At 39.4% G+C, this 25,427-nt stretch overlaps 1 protein-coding gene across 5 annotated transcripts in view; it reads left to right on the top strand.

Annotated features, from left to right (window-relative positions):
* Positions 1-25,427, top strand: part of NPAS3 (neuronal PAS domain protein 3) — a 1,174,175-nt gene that overhangs the window by 1,101,864 nt on the left and 46,884 nt on the right. For all 5 annotated transcript variants that reach the window (XM_069105971.1, XM_069105969.1, XM_069105968.1 and 2 more), the window contains one exon: positions 23,926-24,119. In XM_069105971.1, the coding sequence (XP_068962072.1) occupies positions 23,926-24,119 (194 nt within the window). The remainder of the gene's footprint in view (positions 1-23,925; positions 24,120-25,427) is intronic.

The following is a 25,427-nucleotide window of genomic DNA, read 5'->3' as shown; positions in this document are numbered from 1 at the left end:
TATTCAAGGCAGTGTTCTAGGTACTATAGAGAAGTTTAATACATGGTCTCCTCTCTCAAGGAACTTGGTGAAGATATATGAAAAAAGAACTAAAAACACAAGAGAACATATTATAAGTGGTAAATGAGTTGAATAACCAGTAAGCATTTCAGGAGTCCAGATGGAGAAAACATGTAGGGCTTATCAAGGGAGGAGTCATTCTGGAAGAATTCAGGCTGGACTTTAAAAGATAGGTGGAATATTCATAAGTGGAGAGAACAGATTTTAAGGTGGCACCCACAAAAGGCATGAGCAGTAGCTCAGACACAGGAAAATATGAAGTATCTTCTGAGGAAAGAAGGAAGAGGAGAAGGAGGAGGAGGAAGAGGAGGAGCAGGAAGAAGAAGAAGAAGAAGAAGAAGAGGAAGAGAGAGAGAAGAGGAAGAAGTCATCTTCAACAACAGGAACTTAACAAGTTAACCAATTAACAAGATGACCAAATTAACATTAATACCTTGATAGTAAGTGGCTTCATTTGAGAAATTAAAGATATAGAGAGATTATCATCTACCCAAAAGCAAGACACTCTTCTGTGCGAAGGTCAAAGGCCCAGGACATTGTGGCATGCAGCATCATAACAAAAAATCAAACTGACTATATCCTAATAGGACAAACGGTTTCTGATGTAGTAATATCAGAATTTGCTGTTTGTGTATAAGTCAGACCACTGAGCTCTTAGAACCAAGGGAACAATCAATATCAAATAAAAAGAAAAGATAAAGGTGAAAAGAATGCTTAAAATTATTGAAACAGCTTCATCCTGACCTATTCAAATGATTACTTGTACCCAAAAAAGTGGGAAATGGAAAAGGAACAAAAATGTTTAACTTGATTATTATCATTTCCTGCAAAAATGTAATTTTGATCTAAAGCAGTTGCTATGAAAAGAAGACCAAAAGGACCTAGAAACTGTCTTAATTAGCAAACATTTTATTTCCTTGTACAGGGAAGAGAAATATAGGCAGCCAAAGGCAATTCTGGTTTATCATACAAACACTTACAAAACACTTCAGAGGATGGTCAGCAACAATATCATTTCACAAAATGGGGAAAAGCAGTAGATATGAAAACAAAGAAATGGAAAGCTAGGCTTGAAATCCAGTTGAGGCACACAACATTCTAAGAGATTTTATAGGTTAAACTGGTAGAAAGACAACAAATTGACAAAAAAAATGGAACCTATTTGCCATAATTTGTATAAAGTTCTATTCTTATCATTAGTGATAGTAGAATCACTGATATTTGAATCCATAATACCTCAGTACTAGATACACCATATGAGGAAGTTGAATGTCACTTAAGAAGATGAAATCAACAGAAATATTTGGGTCTGATGTAAAAAAGTTAAAAAAAAAAGGGGGGGGGGATCTGTTATTGCATTGTTAAAAAAACTCCTGTTAAGGAAATTCTTTCTACCAATAAAGATCAGCATCCACTCTGCAACTTAGAGTCTTAGACAGTTTTCTAAGGCATTTAGTGGTTAAATAACTTCCCTGGTGTCATGCAGTCAATATGTACCAAAGACAGATCCTGAATACAGGTCTTCCTTCCTCTAAGCCCAGTTCTCCATTTTCCTGGCCTCTGCTGTCTCTCTTAATTCTGTAATAATGCTGGAAATTTACTTGCGCCACATCTAGAAAGACTATGAATGCCGTGCTCATTGTTTTGAACTTAATTTGAAAGACAGTGGGAGGGAACCGTTAAGTGTTTGGGATAATGTGATGAAAGTGATATTGTAGAAAGATTGATGCAGCAAGTATATGCTGGCCAAATTAGACTGAGAAGAGGGTGCAGTCAGAAAGACCAGTTAGGTGACTCCTCTGATAGTTGTGACATGAAATGAAGAGTCTGGAATAGTGTGGCAGCAGTGGAAATGGAAAGAAAGGATCAGAAGTGAGAGACATTTTGAAAGAAGAATGACCAGGTCTTAGTTACTAGTTAGACGACTATTGTTACCATTAGCTCAAAAAGAAAGTCCAATGGAAGGTCTTGTTTGGGAGAGAAAGATAAATTTAGTTTTAGATATGTGGAAGATTTAAGTTGAAAATGAATAACCAATTTTCTTTTTTTCATGTAATAATCACCCCTTTCCTCTGAGGGTCTTCCACTGGAAAGTTATATCTCATTTGATAACCAAATATTTATAAGCAGGAACTATTTCTCGTCTTCTATCTTGCAAGAAGCTGTGGCATTTTATTATGACATCCAGGTTTTCCCTTATACCTTACTCAGCTAGAAAAGCTCACTCAAACAAAGGAAAAATTTTGACATATTTTGGATTGACAGATGTCAAGGGACATTCCCATCTCATTTCCTTGTTGATTAATTTGAAGGTAATTTCCTAGTAACCCTGGCTTCCAAAAACGTATTTTAAGTGGCATGTTAGTAAAAGAAAATTAATTTCTCTGCGTTAAACTTGCCAGCTTTTGAATTAATTGCATGAGCATAACAATCAATTAATAAATGTTAAACAAACAAGGGAAAATCGGTCAATTAAAAATGACAAAATTGATTCCAAGTGTAGATAAACCAAGAGATTGCCATAATGCTTCCCTGTAAGCCCCAGCTCAGATATCTTTTCTTGATACAATCTGCCTCCCATTTCCCTATATCAAGCATTCAAAGCACTGAAGCCTTATTGTAATTTCTTAGAAGTAAAATTACGACACAGGATTTCCTTTGCCATATTAACTGAATTAAAGAAACCCGGACATAAACAGCTGACCTCATGTAGCTAGCCAGAATAAGGTTATGGCTCTTTGGAATTGGACTGTCTTCATCACATTGTCTATAAAGTCTGTCCTTATGGTACTTTGGCAAGGATGGGGCATTTACAAAATGAAGAAAACTCTATAGAGCCCTTGCTAGTATCATCAAATATAGGATTATAAATCTAGAGACAGGAGAGTCTTCAGAGACCATCTAGGCCAAACCCTTTTACCCTGACTTGCATGTGAGAAAACTGAAGTCTGGAAAGATTATTTGATTTGACCAAGATCATTCTGAGGCAGTTTCAGAGGCAGAATTCGAATCCAAAGCCTCTAACTCAAAAACTGGTATTCCTTCTACTTTATCAATCAGGAGGCAGCATCACAAAATAAACAGTACAGGCATTGCCCACCTGGCCTTTTCCCCTAAACTTGCATAATCCATCTCCTAACTATAAAGTTTAGGAAATTATGGGGAGGAAGGACATAAGGACATAAGAATTGTCTTAGCCTAGACATTGAGAGCCCAGTAATCTGCTTGCTATAGCTCACACTTATGAGCTATGGAAAACAGAATATTGGGCAAACAGGGTTAAGTGAATTGCCCAGGATCTCACTAGTAAATGTCTAGCTAGTAAATGTCTGAGGCCAGATTTGAACTCAGAAAGATGAGTCTTCCTGACTCCAGGCTTGGCACTCTGTGCACTTTGGCACCACCTAGCTGTCCCTCTTTAAAGTTTACAGTGCCCTTTATGGGCATCGCCCCCTTGGATCCTCCCAACTAGCCTATGATGTAAGTTCTATTACCATCCCCATTTTACAGATGAAGGTTAAGTGACCCTGAAGTCCATTCTCTCACCTAGTAAACATCAGAGGTAGAATTCAGATAGTTTTTCCTCATTTCAAGTCCAGGATTCAACCCACTGTACCATCATAGTGGAGGGCATAGAGGGATACAGACTAAACATCCATAAGTTCTCCACCTAATAAACTCCATCATCCTCCATCTAGGAATTTATTTAAACCTGTATATTTTCACATTATGCAACCACTCTGGGTCAGATCTAGAGAACTTGTCAGAACATAACATTAGAGTCCTAAGGTACTTTAGAGGTCATCTAATTCCATGGAAACTGAGGCTTAGAAATTTGAAATGACTTTTCCAAGGTCACACACAGGTCCAAGGTCACACAAAGCTAGTATTTTAGCCCAGATCCTTTCATTTCAAATCTACTCATTTTCAATGATATTTCATGAGAGATGGGCACATGAAAGAAGTACATGTTTGTGGTAATTAATATCAGTGAGGCATATAACATGTCCAGTGTGATTGTTTTTAAAATATCACCTCACAAAGAAGGAACAGGGGAAAGCATATTTAAAGTCCATAGCAAAGTCTCAAAAATACTTTGAGAAATTCCCTCAAATGGATCATTCTAATTTCATATGGGCAAATGTGTTTGCCTCCAGAATTCAATTCAGTTCCATTCTATAAGCTTACCCTGTGTGCCAGGCACTGTGCTAGGGATACAAAGACAAAAATGAAAATAGTTGCTCCCCTCAAGGAGCTTACATTTTATTGGCATGGATTGGATTGGATTACATTACTTTGGATAGATTTGGGTTGGACTAGCCCCCCAAAAAAGTTATCCATAATAACTTTGATACTTGAATGTATTTCCAACCTCCCTAATTTGTGGCTACTTCCTCCAGTTATGCAGATCACCACCTATCCATGACCATTCCTCCTGGACAATTCTTGCCCTTCCACCAATAAATCCCCTATAGGATTAGGGCCCTGCCTTTAGCAATCTTGATATTGCTTGGATAACAGTGTAGTATGAAGACCCTGTCAGCTATTTCTTTCCATTCTTGAGAAATGTCAATCAAAAGTTCAGTCTTTTCCTTCATTCAGTGTTATTCAAAGAGGAGAGGGAATGAAATAGATAAATGAACAGGTTTTCCCATGCTGCCTAAAATCCCACCATCCACCCTCCATTTTAATACCTAATTTAAACAAGGTAAGGTAAAAAAGCAAGTGCTAATACAGGCCCTTTTAAGCAGTTGTTTACCTCCTTGGCAGTCCCCATAACACGAGTCAGTCCAATAATCAAAAGAACTGTTACTTGTTTTTCTAAAATCCCAGGGAAATAGTGCAAGGCATGATATTTCAGCACTAATGAGGTTATACCTTACAAAATATAATTTTAATTACAGCAGACTTGGAGACCCCATTGCAAAACTGCAGGAAAGCAGCATGTTCTGCCCAGTTTCAGGGAAACAGCATTAATATCCTATGTTTTTGTTTTATTCAGTCCTTGCTGGCTGTGTGGAGAATCACCTGAAGTAACTGTGGGGCTACTGAGGACGACATCAAATACAGTCCTAGAAAAGAAACTTTACTTTCTCCTCCCATGCTATGAATGGAGATGCCACTTCAGAAGAATATTTATCTTTCAATGTCTTACAAGCTTGCCCATTGATCTGCTTTACCACTGACATTTCTGAGCCCAGTCCGACCTTTTCACCACCTTCTGTCCTTCAAAGGTTGAGACTGACCACATTAGTGGTGCAGTTCATAAACCTTTGCATTCATAGATAAACACATACGGAGATGTGTAAGCGTGCACGTGCATGCGCGCGCACACACACACACACACACACACACACACACACACACACACACACCCTTCTGCAAAGTTTAATTTCATACTAAAGAGATGTCAGAGTCCTGGCATCAAAGCTGCCGGTGTAAGCCTGTGTATGGGCCCTATTGCTGATTGCTTCATTACAACCCTGAACACTTCAAGAGCCAAATGCTTTCAAGTTTCTTTAAATGGTATTAGGGGAAAATATCCTCAAGGCATTATTTTTAAAGGGGACTTCAAACGTTCCCGAGGAAAAAAAAATATAGCACGTTTGAACTCCAGGGGGTTTGTAGGAGAAATCTTACTTAGGCAAAGGCTGTGAATGTGGAGACATCTTTTGAGTTGCAGGGTAAAATAAGGATTGGTCAAATTTATCGAGGATAAATTTGAAATGTGGATGGAGAAAACCATAGAAAAATCACCAAAGCTTTACCATAAACTAGTAAGTAGGTGATTCTGCAACAGATGGTTTGGGAAAACTTTTTTTTTCTTTTAAATTAGCTCTTTTTCTTATTTTCTATGACAAGTGCAGGGGGAGGGGGAATAGAAAATGTTCCCATTATCTCGCACAGGGTACAAAAGAGAATACACCAAATTCTTATCATTTAATTCCCACTCAGGACCAATTCTGCACTGATGCCCTTCCTCAGAGAATCAGGAAGCGAGATATGTAAGGGCAAATCTGCTCATCTTGAGTTCTGCAAATGGTCTGCTCTAGAGGTCATAGCAAAGAGACACTTTCCCCAGTTTAAGCCCATCTTTTCTAAATAGATCTCAACCTGATCTCATTGAATGCATTGATGTCTGGTTTCTCAGTCATTATATTTGCAGTATTACATATCAAAAGGACTCTTGAGAAATTCCCTCGAATTGATAATTCTAATTTCTTATGTATAACTACTCTATATTCACTCGGAGGACAGCTGTATTGTATGCTAAACCATGAATTGTAAAAATTGATCCCTTTGTATGTAGGTCTGTATTAAATTGAGATGCTCTATTTTTTCCCCCTGTTTGTTGCCACACTTGGGTTCCTGGTGTCAGTTTGTATTTGGCTGCTTGAGCATATTAAAGTTTTTCTAGTGCTTATGATGTTCTCGCCAAGAGCACACTCGCAGCAATCTGCACTGGAACAGTCTTTGTGCCAATTACTTCAAAAAGTATTCTTTAGAAAAAAAGAGGAAGAAAGAAAGGAAAGGAAAGAAAGAAAAATTCAGGGCTACTGTTTCAGGTTGTAGTGTGGTGATTTCCATTTTAATTTTTTTTACAATTGATTTCCCTGAATTGCTGACTTATAGACTAAGGAATGTGTATCTCCCCCACACCACCACCACCTTTAAATGCACCCAAACCCAATGGAAGACCTGATAAAGGCATGCAGATAGAAACAGAGAAATAGACTTGTCCAGTAACAGACATTACACCCTCATTTATTTAAGCAGTTTTGGAAAGTGAAATGCCAGAAGTATGTTAACTAGTTTTGAATATGAGGATGTTAACAATGATGCCTAATCATGGTTGAAGCAAACTGAACAGAGCAAATGAGCAAGCAGTCCAGGAGTATATATGTGAAATGGGCAATCATCTGTATCAATTCCATGTTGCCTTGTGGAGGTTAAAGACCTAAGTTTATTATTAAATCTTCCCAAAAGACCCCTCCCCCCCCCCAAAAAAAATTGAGAAGTGGGGAGGAATGCCTTTCTGAGAGAGGCAGCTGGATTATAGGAAAAGAGGAAAAAGAGGAATGAGTGTTGGATGAAGAGGAGGATGAGGTTCAGGAGTTGGATTGTCTGGAAAGAATTCAAGAAGCAGATACTCTCCCAGTCAAGAGAGTTTTATTGAGGCAAAAGCAGTGGGGTAGCCCTGGGTGCGGGAGAACTAAGCAGTTTGCAGGAAAACAGGGGTTTGTTTTTATACACAATTTTAGGGCATTCAGTCAAGAGTGGAGTATACTCCTACTTGAGTAGTTAATTTCAGGGAAAGGGGGAGGCAGGAAAGGCAAGCAGGTGGGCTAAAAAATAGTTCAAGGATGTGAACATAGAACAGGGAACTTAGCTTACTCCATTAGGGTTGAGGGGGGGAGGGAAGTTAATCACATACGCAGAATAAGGGTTAAGGAAGCAAGGTTTTTGTTATCTGAAAGAGCTTCTTGTTACTGGGCAGATTTAGATGGGGCTCTCATGGTTGCGAGGCAAAAGTCTGTCTCATCATTAGACCTCTGTCAAGAGGCCTGGGTTCTGTTTCTTGCAGGGCCACCTGGAGTGTGACCTTAGGTAAATCATTTCAACTCTGAGCCTCCATCTTTTCAACTGATCTCAATGCAAAGTTGTGTAACTAAACTCCTGGGTTCCTTCCAACGCTGAAGTTATTCTATTTTATGACCCTTGTATCCAAGGAGTTTTCTATAGATGCATAACATTCATTTGCTATACAGAGGGGAAAGTGGCACTATAGTAATGCTTCGATAAGCATTTCATTACCAGAGATTACTCTCATGAGGGCCGGAAATTAGGCTTGACTTAAATAGTTTTATAAGGAGATGTTAACTTGGTATTGGGAGGAGGCACATTAATATGATTATTGGGAAATATCCTATCGTTTAAAAAAAAAAACCCTTAATGTAAGCTTTTCTTGGAGTGTCCACGAGTAACAGAGTTGTTGTTGTTCAATCATTTTCAGTTGTGTCTGACTCTTGGTAACCCCTTTTGGGAATGTCTTGGCAGAGATACTGGAGTGGTCTGCCATTTCCTTCTCTAACTCATTTTACAGATGAGGAAACTGAGGCCAACAAGGTTAAGTGACTTGTCCAGGGTTATGCAGCTAGTATGTAACTAAAGCAGGTTTGAATTCAAGTCTTCTTGACTCCAGGCCTCTCACTCTATCCATTGCAACACCTCGCTGCCCCTGGCATGACAGAAGAGGGTTAAAATGCACTGGTAGTGAGATTAAGTAGTCATTTTATTAGTTGTACTCTGGCTTCATATCTGAAAGCTTAAAAAGTGGCATCCATGGAAAGCCAAGAGGGCCTTTGGAGATACAGAGTATTAGATGAGGAAACTGAGACTGGAAGACTTTGGGATTCATCCAGGGTCACAGAGATCTGGGACTAGCATCCAGGTCTCCTGACTCTGGCATCAGGGCTCTGCAATACCTTGGGTCCTAAAATTGTTGTTTTTGCTATTCCTAGGAGCTTTCACAGGCTGTTGTAGTCTCCTGGGAAGTGTTCATTTTAAGTGGCAGCTTTAAGGGGTTTAATGCCTAACTTTGGGGGATTTTAGGGGAGTTTAATATTTTTCCACACAGATTGAGTTCTGTTTGCCTTAAATAATGTTCATACTCCAGAGTGTGATTATTAATATTTATATGTCTCCTAACAGATGATTGCTGTTTTCCAATAAAATATCAGCTTATGGCTGTCCTAAAGAACTGGTTTCCCCATCTTGGTTTTTCTTTTAATTAGCATTCTCTTCTTCTTGAAAAGAGGAAAGTAAATAGAATCCATTTCTAATAATTATCCCTGTAAATGTTCTTTTCTTCATGTTGAATAGGGGCACAACCAGGGAGACAGGGCAATTGATCTGCGCTGCAAAAAGGCAGCAATTGTTGTCATTAACCCTAAAGAAGGCATCAGCCTCACTCTCAATTGGAGGTTAGCCGTAAACAACATGCTAAAGGAGGAAAAGCCTGAACCTCCAGAATGGTGTTAGGTTTGTGCATTATGCTTGGGTGGTTCGAGTTGTTTTGGAATGGAAGGAGGCAAGAGGTAGGGGAGACTTCTTTACAAAAGAGGAGCTTAGCTTTAAGGGCTCTGTTTGTCTAGATTTCTCTTATGTATCTGCATTTGATTCCACATGTTGTATGTATCCCTGGGGAAAAGTCTTACATGTTAGATCATAAGCATCATAAGATTTTAGAACTGAAAGAGAACATAGAACCCATTCTGTCCACCCTCCCTATCTTACAGATGAGAATATTAAGCCCTAGAGAGCTGATTTGCCTCAGGTCACATAAGCAGTAAGTGGCCAAGTCAAGACTTGAGGCCAGGTCATTTGTCTGGCCCCACCATCCAGTGTTCCTTCTACTGGACCCAAATTCTCACTTTGGAAGATACTTGGGCTACACAAAAGGGCCAAACAGTAATGAATCAATACAAGAGGTCAGCATGCTCTTTCAGCCTTGATACCTTCTTAGACTTCCATATTCTCTCAAGTAGTCCTTTGTTAGAGGTCATAGGACCCTGTCAATGATCAATGGAACATTGACAGGTAACACCTGCAGACTATAACTCTTTAGCCCTACCCCACCATAAGCTGGAAGGAGATGAACTACAGATGGAGTTTATATAGAGGTTGGGTAGTGGGGGAGGATGTCAGCAACTGTTACCAACAGTCCTGAAGAGAACACTAGCATCTCTGTCAATATGAACATACTTATTGACAATATTTTTAAAAATCTTCAACCTCTGGCATAGTGTTAGGTTAGTCCATTGTACCATGAATTGTATGTTTTAGAAGGAGAGAGTAGAAAAGAGTCAGGCAAGTCTTCTTTGTGGCAAACCAATGGAGTTCTGAAGAACCCAGTTACCTGTGTATCTTTCCTGCCTTGTATTTGTGTTTCCTGTGCCCCTCGAGATAGTGTGGTGCTGTAGGCTGCCTGAGTTCTTAGGCATGGAAAACCCAAAAAGTTTGGACAATACTCATTGATAGGTGTATCCTTGACAACATCTGAGTCCTGTCCTATTTGCTCAGGCATATTTGTACCAGAAATCTTGGGATTCTAACATGGAAGTACAATCATCCCTTTGCAGATTTCAAAGGAGGAAGGGAAAAGTTAATACTTTAGGAATTTGGGGGTGCTGCCTTTAGCATTGGTTAGTACCCAAAGAACTATGAATGATATTACCATAGATTTATTCATTCAGCTGTGCCAAACTGGCTAATAGTATTTGTCCCAGTTAGGTATTGGCTTCTACCAAAGTGCTACTCCAATGCCTCATTGTCTCATAGAGTTAGTTAACATTGGGAGCCCAAAGGCTATGCCAGGAAAGAGCAAGTCTCACCCATCCTATCAGGCGGGAAAGTGGGTGGGGAGAATGCACACTTTTAAATTGAATCTGCATCATTAATATTTTTCTCCATCATTTTCTCAAGTTTAGACAGTCAATAGAACAACAAATCAAGCCCCAAATTGTGGATTTTGCCAATTTCTGAGGTGCAAATGCTCATGCTGAATGTTTAACAACCAGTCCTAGTTCAAGCTGACTCTGGCCCCACTGTTGGGTTTTGTTTTTCCAGACCTATGATTTCATCAGTGTTGGGTACTCCCAGAGAGGAATCATCCTCTACCAATTCAGTTTGGCACCTTCTCTGCAATTTATAATCTCAGAAAATTTCCTGGGGGCAGACTTGCCTAGAGTCACACAGACTGTGTGGGTCAAAGGTGAGATTTCAATTCAGGACTTCTGATTCTGAAGGCAGCAGTTTTATTCACTATGCAACACCATATATTACATAATAATGTTATTCATAAAAAATGGTTTTAGGACAAAGCCTCATATACAGAAGGAAGCATTTATTCAGGAGTCATAAATTAAGGCCCAAGACCAACTGATAAAACAATAATTGCCCATTGGTTCAGAAGAAAACATATCAATATGAGTTAGGAGCTCTCCCAGAAAGAGATTGTTATACTAATTTCTATTGTAAGCCTTATATTTTACTTGAAGTTATAATGAAATGCAGCTCCACAATTTTTCCATTAAGAAAAGGGAAAAAATTCTTGTCCAACTACTAAGCAAGGTGGGGATACTATGCCAAACACAGGATGGTTGGTTAGTGATGGGGGGAGGGAATAATGTCCTCTCCCTAAGCAAAAACCATAGAGAGGGGCAGGACAGAGGTGTCCTCCACAATGCTAGAGTAGCCTATTTTCTCCAGGGCATTGAGGTTGAACTTATATTCTCTAATAAAGTAACTGAATCAAGTAGAATTTGATCAGACCCATGCAGTCCGTCCTCCTCAATACACTCCTAAACAGTTTGTCAAGACATTTCTTCTACCCATGGCCCCTGCTTTATTAAATGATATTTGAAGTGTTTCCCTTCTCTGAGAAAACCTTATATCCTTGGCATACATTTGCATAATCTAGTTAAAGCGATCTCCCCAGTTTCCTTAAATATCTCTCCACCTAAAACAGTATCTCTAGAATAAAAGAGAATGCTTTGTTTCCTCCAAGGGAAAAACCGGGAAGAAATATGGCATCCTGTATTGTTTAAGAAGCTAGACAAAGCTGTAATTTTACATATTGTTTTATGTTATATATTTGAAGTATCTTTTAAATAGATTGATAGGATGTAACTGTTATGTTTGGGAACATAGAAATGTGAGAATGGAAGGCTGCAGCTAATGTATTTTAAACATGAGGGATTTTAAAAATAATTTCTTATTCGTTGCCCCAGGAATTTATTTATTTATTTCTTGCATAAGAAACTTAAGGGTGATAAATTTCCAGCATTCTTGTAGTAAAAGGCTCCACTGGAGCTTTTGAATTAAGGGTAAAAATTGTCTGGATAGTCCTGAATTAATCAGGGAACTTGCAGTGTCTTCCGTCCCCTAGAGGATAGAATTATAAAACAACAGCACTGTCCCTACTGGCCTCAGCCCTGAGAATCTTAGAGGCAGGGGCTTCTGAAAACAAAGAGGTTTGGATCATCATTTGGTCAAGCATGGATATAGGAAACTCCTTATTTGGAACAGTTGGCCAAAGAGGGAAAAGGGAAGCATTAAGGTCACATGGGATCTTTCTTAGGTATTGTACAAAAATTATCAGTTTTCAAAGAATTAGAAAACAATGTGAGAGAGAGCATGGCCTAATGGAAGCTGACCTTGAAGAGGCAGACCTGGGTTCATTTTCTGCCTCTGACATATTCTGACGGTATAACCCTTGCAAGGACACTCACTCAAGGTTATGTTGGAAGAGTATAAATTGCTGTGGTCTTGACCTGCATTTGTAGAGAGAGCTTCCTTATCCAAGAGTCCTCTAGACTGGAGGCAGCTAAGCAGAGCACCTACCCTGGAGTCAGGAGGACCTGAGTTCAAATTTGACCTCAGACACTTGATACACTTACTAGCTGTGTGACCTTGGACAAGTCACTTAACCCCAATTGCCTTACCTTCCCCCCTCAAAAAAAATAAACACATACATACACACATATACACACAAAAGAGTCCTCCAAACCAATGAAATCAGAAAGTCTAATCCCAGTTCCTATTGTATTTTTGGATTCTAGAAGTCCCTACCTGAGAATATAATAAATTGTGTTTGGTATCATTTTTGAGCTTATTTCTTTTGATTCAGACAGTTACTGAGGATCTTTCAGTATTTCCATCATCATTTTAAATCCCAGTTCTCCTTGTATAGCCCTGTAGAGAGCTGAAAAAGATGCAGTAGCTGGAACTTCAATCAGGAGTATGTCCTTGGCTGACACTAGATGATACATTAAAAAATAAAATAACCCTCAGTTATAGGTTATTTACTGTCATTTGCATCTTAGAGCGCAGAATTTAAGAAAAAAACACCAGATCTTTATTTTGCAGGTGTAGGAAAGGTTCTTTGTCATTATAGGTCATAGACTTATAGTCTTAGAGTTGACTGGGATACTGAGAGGTAAGGTGGGTCACAGCCATTATGGATTAGATCTTAGTACTTGATATTAGGTTTTCTTGACATTAAAAAAAAAGGCTAGGTTTTTATACATTTTGCTATACTGCTTCTCAGAGTGTAGAACATGGGGAATGGGGAGGAAAATTCCAGTTATTCGAATTATCTATTTATACAATTTCCAGATTAATGTGAGTTTTTTCTATATGCATAGATATTCATGGTGCAATGGATAAGGCATCAAACTGGGAATAAGGAAGTTGTTGAAACTGAGGTAGGGGCAACTAGGTTGTGCTATCGTGCACAGAGTGTCAGGCCTGGAGTCAGGAAGACTCATCTTCTTGAGTTCAAATCTGGTCTCAGACACTTTCTAGTGGTGTGACCCTGGGCAAGTCACTTAACCCTGTTTACCTCAGTTTCCTCATCCATAAAATGAGAAGGATATGGCAAATCATTCCAGTATCTCTGCCAAGGCAACTCCCAAATAGGATCACAAAGAGTTGGACACAACTGAAACAACTGAACAAAGAACTGAGGCAAACAGGGTTAAGTGACTTGCCCAGGGTCACACAGCTAGTAAGTGTCTGAGGTCTGATTTGAACTCAGGAAGATGAGTCTTCCTAACTCCAGGCTTGGCACTCTGTGCACTGTTCCACTACTCTCTTCAAATGTCAAAATGAGGGAGTTAGGGGGCAGTTAGGTGGCACAGTGAATAGAGCACCAGCCCTGGAGTCAGGAGGACCTGAATTCAAATTCGGCCTCAGACACTTGACACACTAGCCGTGTGACTTTGGGCAAGTCCCTTAACCCCAACTGCCCTCCAAAAAAAAAAATATGAGGGAGTTAGACAAGATGATCACAATGATTCCTTCTAACTCGAGGTCCTATAATCCCACTAAAATGATAGCCCACCGAAGAGAGCCCAGAAGGTCATCCTTCTTTCCTCTTGCCCACTGTTGAAGGCTGCCAGGGAAAAATTGTTCCAGGTGTAAGAAAGTACAGTATGAGCAAATATACATGGTTAGGCACATACCATATAAGCTGTGACCAGGCACAAAACCTAAGCAGAGTGAGGAAAGCTATCTTGAAAACTGATCTCTTCCCCAGCCCTCCTCAAATTAGCATAAAGTGATTTTTGGTATGATCTGGTTCTCAAACAGAATCTGCATTGTTTCTGTGCTACATGCAGAATAGGAGACTTGGAGTTCCAAAAAGGGGGCCAAACCCTTGTCTTTCAGATTTAAAAACCTCAATCCCTGAAAATAAAGAAGGATACTGTATGCCTGGGCTGATAATCTATGTGGCGAGCCAGAGCCAGATTTTTCCAGAAGAGACAGAAGAGCCAGAAGCAAACTTAATTTTTAAGGAAAATTTGGATTCTCTTTAAAGGATAAGGAGAAAATCTCTGAAACTCTTCTAAATCTGAGGAAATTTGCTGCTTTTTTGTGCCTATAGGGGTTTTTTGTTTGTTTGTTTGGGTTTTTTTGCTCCCCCACTGTCATCTGGCCTTGTTTGTTTTCTTATGTGAGAAATAATGCCCACAATCCCTAGTACTTCCTTTTGATGAAAAAAGGAGTTCCCATTACCAGAGGTGAATTTTAGTACAGAAAGGATAGAGAATAACTTCCAGATGTGGGGTGTTTTTTGTTTGGGTTTTTTGTTTGTTTGTGTTGTTCTTTATTTTTTGTCTCTCCATTTTCTTTTCCTTAAGTAGAGATAGAAGAAAAGTTTTTTCAAGGTCTTTCTGATGAGCTTATATATAATTAGTGGATATTAGTAGAGCACATCTAAATGCTTATTCCGAACAGATGACGGAAGGGAACATATGGAGGGAAGAGAAATATATATTTGTCCAAACAATGTGGCTTGTTAACACTCCCACACTCATCATAAACTCTGTTTACATGTACTTACAGCATTCTGCACATCCGCTTTTTGTACCAGAGACAAGGGGGAAATAAAAGTCACAATGATTTCTTTAGTATGCAAATGTCAAGTTTTGCTCGTTTGGTCAGATTTACCAAAGGTTGTGGGATTTCAGTTCAAATGGCTCTCATTGAGAGGGGCAAGATGGAAATAGTGCACAGAGTCTTTCTTAGAGTCAAGAAGACCTAGAGTTGGACTGGATAGGTGGCACAGTGAATAGAGCACCAGCCCTGGAGTCAGGAGGACCTGAGTTCAAATCCGACCTCAGACACTTAATACAAAAACTAGCTGTGTGACCTTGGACAAGTCACTTAATCCCAATTGCCCTCCAAAAAAAAAAGACCTAGAGTCACTTGCTACCTCAGACATTTATCAGCTGTGTGACCTTAGCCTATCTCAGACTCAGTTTCCTTTTCTGTAAAATAGGGTTAATAATAGCACTTCTCTCACAGCATTGTTATGAAGATCAAATGATACAATGTGTGTATACATACCGTGTTTCCCCGATAATAAGACCTATGCCGAAAATAAGCCCTCCCCTTACTGTGTAAGATTTCTCTAAAATAAGCCCTCCCCCGAAATAAGCCCTATTGAGATTGCTACTGTAGTGAAGGTGATCCCCTGCGCTACACGCTACATTATAGTACCCTCTATACACACCGGTCCCCCCGCCCCGTGAAACGCACGCCGCGCTCCGAGCTGCATCCAATCAGAGCTGCAGCAGTGAGCGCGTCATCCTGTTCTTAACCAGTGATTTGCTTATTGAATAAAGGTACATTTTTTTGTTCACATTTACCTGTTTATTAAAATTGCTGTCAATGTTCATTAAAATAAGCCCTCCCCTGAAAATAAGCCCTCTGGTGTTTTTCTGTCCAAAAAAAATAATGAGTGTCTTATTATCGGGGAAACACAGTATATAGGTATGTATATATACACAAATGTACATATACAGAGAGAAAGAGAACCTATTATACCTTCGAGTACTATATGAGTTCTGATTATTGCCATTATTGTTATTATACGGACTGTGAGGTTGAGCAAGGTACATAATAATAATCACTAGGTGGTACAGTGCTTAGGGTGTTGGGCTTGGAGTTAGCAAGACCAAAGTTCAAATCCTAACTCAGACACTTACTAGCTGTGTGACCCTGGGCAAGTCACTTAACCCTGTTTGCCTCTGTTTCCTCATTTCTTAAAATGAGCTAGAGAAGGAAATGGTAAACCACTCCAGTATCTTTGCCAAGAAAACCCCAAATGAGATCATGAAGAGTCTGACAGGACTGAAATGACTGTACAGTACCTGTTATATACACTGTGATAGGAAATTTACACATATTGTTTCATTTGATCCTCGTAACAACCCTGTGAGGCAAGAGCTACTATGATCCCCATTTTAAAGCTTAAAAAACTGAGGTAGACAAAGGCGTTGTTGTTTGTTCTTCATTCTTGAAGAAGACAACACTAGGGTGACGTCTTGACTTGCTCATGAATTGGATTTAATTGCACGACTTACTCAAAGTTGCACAGTTAGTAAGTGTTTAGGAGTAGATTTGAACTCGTGTCTTCCATACTCCAGGTCTGGTGTTCTATTCACTGTGCTACCTAGAGACCTTGATTAACCTCTCAGTACCCCCAGTCAATTCTCCAAGACTTCAAGCAGCCTAACAAATGCTGATCTGCATTGGTAGAAGGTCATGGGAAATCCCTATGCCAAGAAAATTGCAGGTCTGGTTAAGAAAAAAAAAATCAGTGTGATGTGTGTGTGGGGGGGGGGGAGCTTAGAATGAGTAGAGATTTTTGGTTCCAATCATTCCTTTGAACATTTACCAGTTGAATGACCATGGCTAAGCCACCAGACCTCACTGAACCTCAATTACCATCCCCCAAATGAGAGAATAGTAATATCTCACTGGGTGGTTGTGAGGATTAAATAAGATAATATATGTAAAATGCTTTGCAAACCTCCAAGTGCTCCATCAATGTCAGCTATTATTACTGTTCTCCATCACCCCAGTCAGTGTTCTGATTGGCAGCAATGCTAGAATGAGAGGCTTAGAGTAAGACTATGGGATGTAGCTGGTCTATACAAATTTTTACCGTGAAACTGTGCATTAGGACAAGAGGGGAAGTTTGAGGATTACTCTCTCACCTCTATAAAGTTAAGTTCAGGGAAAATGGAATTCTGTGGGTTTCATTGAGTCTCCCTAAGTCCACATAACAAAATCACCAACAAATCTTTCAGATTCAGCAATTTCTTTTAAGGGTATGGTCAAGGACCAGGAGCTCAGGGACCAGATGAAGAGGTGCTCAGGGTGGAAGAAATTTATGTAATGCTTTTCAAAATAATCCTATTCAAATACTCATACTCAGAACACCATAAAATCCTGTGGGAAAAGAGCAGAAAATATGGGAAATTCTATATTTCCCAATGCCTAGCTATGTCCTAAAAACTCTTCCCTATGATTTAGAGTTTTCAAAAAAGAAATTTATTTGCATGTGAAATATTTGGTCATAAGACCTTAGAGCTGAATTCAGTCAAGTACAATACAATGAGCATTAATCAGTTATTTAAGACAACATAGCATGATGGATAGAGTACTTGATTTGGAGTCAGAAAGGCATGGGTTCAAATCTTTCCTCTGGTACTTACTACTTATGTGACCCTGAGGATACAGGGGTAAAATGGGAATTAGAATCCATAAAGTACTTACATTATAGGGCTGTTGTGAGACTTGGTTGGAATAACGTTTCAGAGTGTTATATAAAATCAATTATTATTGCTGTTATCTCATTCTTCTCATCTTAGAGTTTGGATAGAAATTGTCCTGGAACAGGTCACTATCTTGCTATTATTCTCTTAGATTTAATGTCCTGCAAACTATTGCCAGGCAGATAAAGTGCCTGCTTTTTATAATTGAATACAAGTTTAAGGACATAAACTCATCTTCTGTAGGTTTGCCGAAAGCATCTTCAGGGCAAATGTTACAACAGACAGGATTGTAGGCATGATAAGTATTTCACCCTATTCCCACATGGTTTTGAATTTTTTTTTCCATTAGGTTGCTATGTTTTGAAAGCTCTTTATTCCACATAGATTAGAGCTGATAAGTGTTCGGTAGAGCAACAGCTATTTTAAAATGGTTTTCTTCCTCTTTTATGGTCCATATTACATCTAGATGAGTGAGTGCAGGCAACATTTTTTGTCAATGAAAATGTTCTGATACACTTTGTTGAATTCTCAAGGATATGTTGTTGTCTATATTTGTAGCAAAGGTATTTGTCATCTATTGGCTTATTAAAGATAATAAGATCATAGATTTATAGCTTGAAAGGATTTTAGGGACTATCTTGTCCTGCTCACTCTTTTGCAGATGAGTAAACCAAGACTGAAAGGTATTAAGCCACTTTCCCAAGTGGCAAAGCTAGGATTTGAAACCAGATCCTCAGACTCCAAACCTTGCACACATACCATCATATCATGCTGCCTAAGGTGATGTAACATGCAAATGGAAAAGTATATCAAGAAGAAAGGAAAAAAAAAAAACAACTAGCAAGATCCAGGAAACCTCTCTGGTCAAAAACTTTTAACCTCATAGCCTAATCTAAGACTCCCTTATTTGCAAGAAAACTACAGTTGTGGTGAGGCTAAGGGATTTATCCTAAATCATGTGGCTAATTAGCAGCAACCCCCATAGACCAAAACTCCTGCCTTTGGACTTCCAGACTTGGACTCATTCCACCATTCCACACTCAATTAGTTCTAAAACAACTTTGTGATTTTATTAGTCCCATTTCTCTCAAAAATGGCATTACCATTTGGGCATAAATACTAATGTAATCTTGTTATCCCTTCACCTGCTTAATCTTTTATTGATAGGATTATAGATTTTTGAGCTGCAGAGGACCTGAAAGGTCATGTAGTATGATGCTGTCATTTTATAGAGGAAGAAACTAAAGCCCAAAGGTCATACAGGCAGTGACAGAACAAAGGCTCGAACCCAGAGCCTCACATATCCACAAATTTTTTCTTCAGCCCTTCGCTTTGCAGGAAATCAAAGGCTTGCCCTAATATTATGTCATAAAAAAAAGGAAAAGTGAAAAAAAAAGCAACCAATTATTCAGATTGCCAAATGTAAACTGTTAGCATTATGAAATTAATTTGAAAAGTAAATGTATGGCAAATCTGACTCACTACATAGCTTTCTCTCATTGCCAGTATGCCTTCTCAAAATGTTTTCCAGTCTGTACTTCTTAAGATGCTTTTGCATAGAATGCCGAGTAGGGATTTATTTAGCATATCGTTGCTGGGTGTATGTTTTCCCAGACATTCATAGATTTGTGTTTTTCCAGAAAGCTGAATGTTCATGATAAAACGAGACAGATAATGATAAATAAGCATCTATGTAAGCCTAGCTAGAAGGAGGAATGGAGACTATTAGCGCCCCTCCTGTGAAGTTAATCCGGTTTCTTTTAGCTATTTCTTTATTAGTTAATGAGGTCTTGCAAAAATGTGTGTCTGAGATGGTGTTTTAGCATCCTTGCCTCTAGGAACGTCTTCAAATATTCATAAAGTAGCTAGACCGACTGAAGGTGCATTAAGAATGAATTTAGTCAACTTCAAATGTGGGTGGTCGGAAAACTACTGCTGAAATTGACTAAATAATCATTCTCATTGGCATTTCCAGATCATCGGCTCTGGGCACAAATGTAAAATATAGCAGGGGAGAGGTATTATTTAATATAGCTAGAACTCTAAAGTGTAGCTATTTCCAGCTTTGATCCTGCTTCCCAGAGACGAGAATTCAGTTTGTGTTTGAAAAACTAAATAATTCAGAGCAAATGGTAATCAAATATAGACTGACTGACTGGTTCCCACCCAGGGCAGGGTAGTAGTGACCACATGACTGATACAGTCTCCCCACCTCCCAACTTTGGTAACTCATAGCAAGAGAGCAAAGTCAGGGAAGACCCTTAAGTACTTAATTTTCAGGTGTGTTCTGATCTTGGGTTCCCCAAAGGCTTCACTAAGGAATGTGCTCACTAGGGCTCCTATTCTATGACATGGTGCATAAAGACAATTACTCCCAGGTCCTCTCACTATGGGAGGGACTGGCCATCATACAGTGGCTGACCCTGGGAGAAAATTGGAAGGGACGAACAAGGTAGTTACATCATGTGTTGTCCAATGTGGTCGATCCACAGCCTTTCCCACCTCTCACCCATCACCCCCAGGGAAAAGACAAAGAACTGCTCCTCCCCTTTCATCACACCTCTCTCAGATTTACCTGTGGTCCTTTTTATGCCTTCTTTTGGATATCTGAGGTAGCACTCCATAGCTGGAATGGGAGGCAGAAAGACCAGAGTGTGAATCCTGACCCAGGCATTGACTAGTATGTTAATCCTGGGCAAGTCACAAAGTCTCTATGCATCAATTTTCTAATCTCCAAAATGAGAGAGTTGGATTTAAATGCCTCTAAAGTTCCCTTCCAGCTCCAAATCTATAATTCTATGAGCCTTAATGCTTATTTTAACCTAATTTGCACATGTATGAACATACTAGAATAGAGCCAGTGTGTCATAATAGATGGAATGCATGGTTTGAAATCAGAAGACCTGGGTTCAAATTCCGCCTTTCACATTTACTGTCTATATAGGGATGGGAATAGAGACTGGACCTCTGATTTTATCGATATAGGCAATTTCCTGGATGAGAAAACTGTCTCTACCAAACAGGTAGTCATTTTCTCCTCAACTTGATAGTCTTGGAGAACCACACAGATGACTAAGAAGTTAGATGACCTGTCCAAGGTCATACAGCCAATATGTACCTGAGGCAGGATTTGAAGTCATATCTTCCTGGTTCCAAGACAGGGACTCTACCCTCTACAACACACTGTCTCTCTTTTAGCTATATAAACAAATTCTATAGCTTCTATGTGTCATAAGTAACCTCATAGAATTCCTCTACCAAAGCACTGATGGGTTGGTCGTGGAGTTCCCACTCTGGGTAGTCACCCATGGTGACACCTTTCTGTGGACTCCTTCTTCAGCTCTTCCCTTTTAAGTGAATAAAGATGTTAAGAGGAAAGTGGGGAAAACAGAGGGAGGAACATAAAATGTGATTTGCTGGAGTTTCAAACCCTTAGGGGGGTGGTCGTAGTTATAGAGCAAGAGGAAATTCAGAAGCCATAGAGAATAACCCTCTCATGCTACAGATCAAGAAACAGACCCAGAGAATTAAGTGACTAGGAAGCAAGTGGAAGTTGAGCCAAGATCCTCTGATTTCAAATCCTTTCTTGGAAAGTCCCTGCCTCTGTGAGGAACAATCACCAGAAAGGAAGTCGATGCAAGGGTCTCTTCTTGAGTATGATCTGTAAACAAAGAGCATCAGTCCAAAGCAGGGGTCCTCAATCTTTGTGGTATCATGGACCTATGCAAAGTTATGCTGACTCAGTGACCCATTGGTCCCATCCCCCTTGAAAATCAGTGTTAGGGGAGGTTCTGTTGGAGGAGGCTTTCCCGAATCTGCAGCTTTTGTATCACCTGCTATTTATGCATGCTATTTATGCTATCTGTGATGTTTGAACCCTAAACTGTTAAAGGTCATGTACCTGCCTCCTTGGGGAAGAGCTGAGATGCAATGGCCCATCCCCTTTTACTGATGCGGACCTATCCAAATTGTCTTTGTCTCATTATAAAAGTTACCAATAAAAGCTGGCTCCATTTTGAAACCCTTGCTGATCTCCAGTGTTGCTACCTTGACATATTTTAATAAACTCTTTTAATTCTCTTTGCCCTGAATTTTGCCTCATTAATCGGGATGAAAGCCCGAATAAAGAATTTTCCTTTTAACAGACCCCTTGGGCAGTCTGTTGAAGCCTATAAACCCTTTCTCAGAGTAGCATTCTAAAATGTAAAGGAAACCAATTATATCAGAAGAGATATCAAAATATTTTTCAAAACAAGTTCATGAACATTAAGAACCCCTAGTTTATAGACTCACATTTAAAAATCTTTAGTAAACATTAACATTTTGTTTAAAATATTTTGGTTGAGAAATAGAATTTATTTCATTCTACATATCCTGGCTAACCCTCTAATAAGGTTCTCAAGAGAAGCCAATGTGCCATAATAGAAAAATCAGTATATTTGATACCAAAAGACCCATTTAATATCTATGTGATCTTGAGCAAATCATTTAACTTTCTAGACCCCCAATTTCTCCATCTGTAAAATAAGATTACCATTCCTCTCACCTCTTGGCAGAGAGGTGGTGGGCATTAGGCACAGAATGAGGCATACATCTTCAGAACCTGACCAGGGTACTGATTTATTTTTATTAAATCTATGTCTTTTATACTTAAGGCATAAAAGACATAAAGTTAAGTAACTCTATGCTTACATCCCCAGTGTGTGGGGATGTAGAGGTGAGGGGAGGAGAGGAGGGGAAAGGTTTACTGGAAGAGGGAAAGGTGAAAAGTGAGTCATATCAAAAAAGAGAATCATTAAAACTTCTATATTAAAATGAGTTTGAGAGGCAGCATTAGTACAGTGGGCAGAGGAGAGAGACACAGACACAGAGACAGAGAGAGAGAGAAACAGAGACAGAGAGAGATAGAGAGAGGCACAGAGAGAGACAGACAGAGAGGGTGTGAGGAGAGATCTGTGGAGAAGATGTGTTAGAAAGTCTCTTAACCTCAAAGTGCCCTAGACAACTCTCTAAAATTACAAGTTACAGATGAGTTGGCAGTCTGCATTGGTGAAAGTTGTTTCTCCAAGAGGGCTTCTCTACATGGATGAAATCACAGACCCAAAACTAAAAAGAACAGGAAAGAGACATCAATTTGAATACCCATCCTACCTCATAGTCATGTTGTGGAATCAGTTAAGATATTATATACAATGATGTTTTCTAAACTGTAAGCCTCAGTTTTCTCATCTGTAAAATGATCTGGAGAAGGAAATGGCAAACCACTCCAGTATCTTTGCCATGAAAACCCCAAGGTGGGTCAGGAAGAGTAGGAAGAGTCAGACAAAACTGAAAATGAATAAACAACACCACCCAAAAAAGCACTATGCAAAGCATAATGTATTTGTAGTAACAATATAATTATATTATATAATTATACTAATTATGATACTCTTGCTATAAACAAAAGTTAGTATAATAAAGTCCTTATTCTGTGAAGAAAAAATCACTGGAAGAGGGATATATCCTACCACAGGATATAATACAAGTCTTCCTTGTACCATTTTACTTGGTACCTTTGCAAGAAAGATCACATCCGAAATAACGACATTGGACATTTGGGTCAATTACAGAGCCTGGCTTCTTGTGATATTAAAAGCTACTTTTAAGGGCAGCTAGGTGGCTCAGTGAATAGAGCACCGGCCCTGGAGTTAGGAGGACCTGAGTTCAAATCCAGCCTTAGACACAACACAAAAAACTAGCTGTGTGACCTAGGGCAAGTCACTTAACCTCAATTGCCCTCCAAAAAAAAAAAAAAAGCTACTTGAGAGCAGAGTCTATGTCACTTCCTTTTGCCACTCTTTACCCCTACCCTTTACCCTCAGTCAGGTCTGAGTGGTCTGTGGGTTAGGGGGGAAGGTATTTATTAAGCACCTATTATATGCTACACACCATCCATGACCTCAAGAATTTTATATTATATATTTCAAGGCTAAGCTAAAAAACTCCCTAGTTAAACCCTTAAAAAAAAAAACTTCCTGAAAAGCATCAATAGCTCAAAGATGCTGACTTGGAGACTGTAGGTATAACACCATTTTTCTTTTGTGTCTTGCTGTGACAACGTTTAGGGCCATTATGATAAGATGCAAGCTAATAATTACTGCTCTAAGCCTAATTCTGTGCCTCTCAAATGGAGTGCTTTGCATCTGTGTTTTAAATGGGCCGATCCCATCATCTGTCTTGTGTTCTCTTACAGGTGATTCACATAACAGGCCGATTACGTCTGAGAGTGTCCTTGTCCCATGGTCGGACAGTCCCCAGCCAAATCATGGGTCTTGTAGTGGTTGCTCACGCTCTGCCTCCTCCTACAATCAATGAAGTTCGGATTGACTGCCACATGTTTGTTACTCGAGTAAATATGGACCTCAATATCATTTACTGTGAAAATAGGTACTTCCTTTTCCTTTTCCCTTTTCAGTGTTGCATGTGAATCTGTGTGTCTTTTGCCTTGCCTGAAATCCCATTTTCCTGTGAAGCATCGATAGGGTTCTTAATAGCTCTCTGGACTGACACCAAACATGCTTTTTACTTAATACTTACATTAGGGTTCACCATACAATGAAAGAAAAGCACCAGAGCCACCTTGCTGTAAGGGAAACCCTGATTGACTGGGAAGCCAAGGAGAAGACAGGATGAGGTTCAGTCCCACTGATGAAGCAATCTAGTGAAAGGTGTCCTGCTGATACCCCAGCTGGGCCTGTTTCCTGGCTATAATGTGAGGTCTCTGGCCTTTTTAGTGTCAACATTTCAGAAGAGCACTTAAGTACATGGAGTACAAATGAGGAAATGAAGAGAGAGGAAGAAGGGAGGAGAAGGGAATTTGCAAAACTATTACGTAATAGCACATAATCCTGAGTATTTCATTCTTATAAAATAAAAAGATGAGTCATCCATAAATGAATTGACAGCTCTTCCTCATCACTGAGCTCTTAAAATGAATTTTCAGCCTATAGTTTAAAAGTTATCTTCTGTCATTTATGACATTAATAAAAGCAGTGGCATACTGGCTACAAAGCTGGCCTCAGAGTCAGGGAGACTTGTCCAAATCCTGCCATTGACTCATATTGACTGTGTGACCTTGGGCAAGTCATTTTATTTCTCAGTGCTCTAGATAGCTGTCTAATTCTATGAGTTGCAGACAAGATGGTCACCTGAATCAGTAGAGAATTTCCTCATTTGAGAGTTTTCTATATCAGCAAAATCCCAGGTCCTGTACCTGTTTATATGCTATTAAGATCCAAGTTGGATGGAATTAGGGAATAGAGCAACACAAAGAAATCTTCACCTAATGTCTCCTTTTCAGACTAATTTGAAAAAGAATGGAGGTCATCATGTGTGAGAGCAGTTAGGTAGTACGGTGAATAGAGTGCCAGGTCTAGAGTCAGGAAGACTCATCTTCCTGACTTCAAATCTGGCCTCAGACCCTCATAAGTGTAGCTCTGAGCAAGTCATTTAACCCTGCTTGCCTCAGTTTCCTCATCTGTAAAACGAACTGGAGAAGAAAATAGCAAGCCATTCCAGTATCTTTGCCAAGAAAACCCCAAATGAAGTGATGAAGAGTCAGACACAACTGAAAAACACCAAACAACAATAGCTTCATACATGAGTGTCACTAGGACCAGAAAGGGTTTTGAAACAGATAGTTTTTGAATAAAATTCTCTCTCTCTCTCTCTCTCTCTCTCTCTCTCTCTCTCTCT

The sequence above is a fragment of the Petaurus breviceps genome, unplaced genomic scaffold (genome assembly GCF_028583685.1).
Source record: "Petaurus breviceps papuanus isolate PSGF00001 unplaced genomic scaffold, PetGlider_PUasm1.0 77, whole genome shotgun sequence".
Classification (NCBI taxonomy): domain Eukaryota; kingdom Metazoa; phylum Chordata; class Mammalia; order Diprotodontia; family Petauridae; genus Petaurus; species Petaurus breviceps.
Note: the sequence above shows the minus strand (reverse complement) of the source record. Positions and strands in the feature narration are given on the sequence as shown.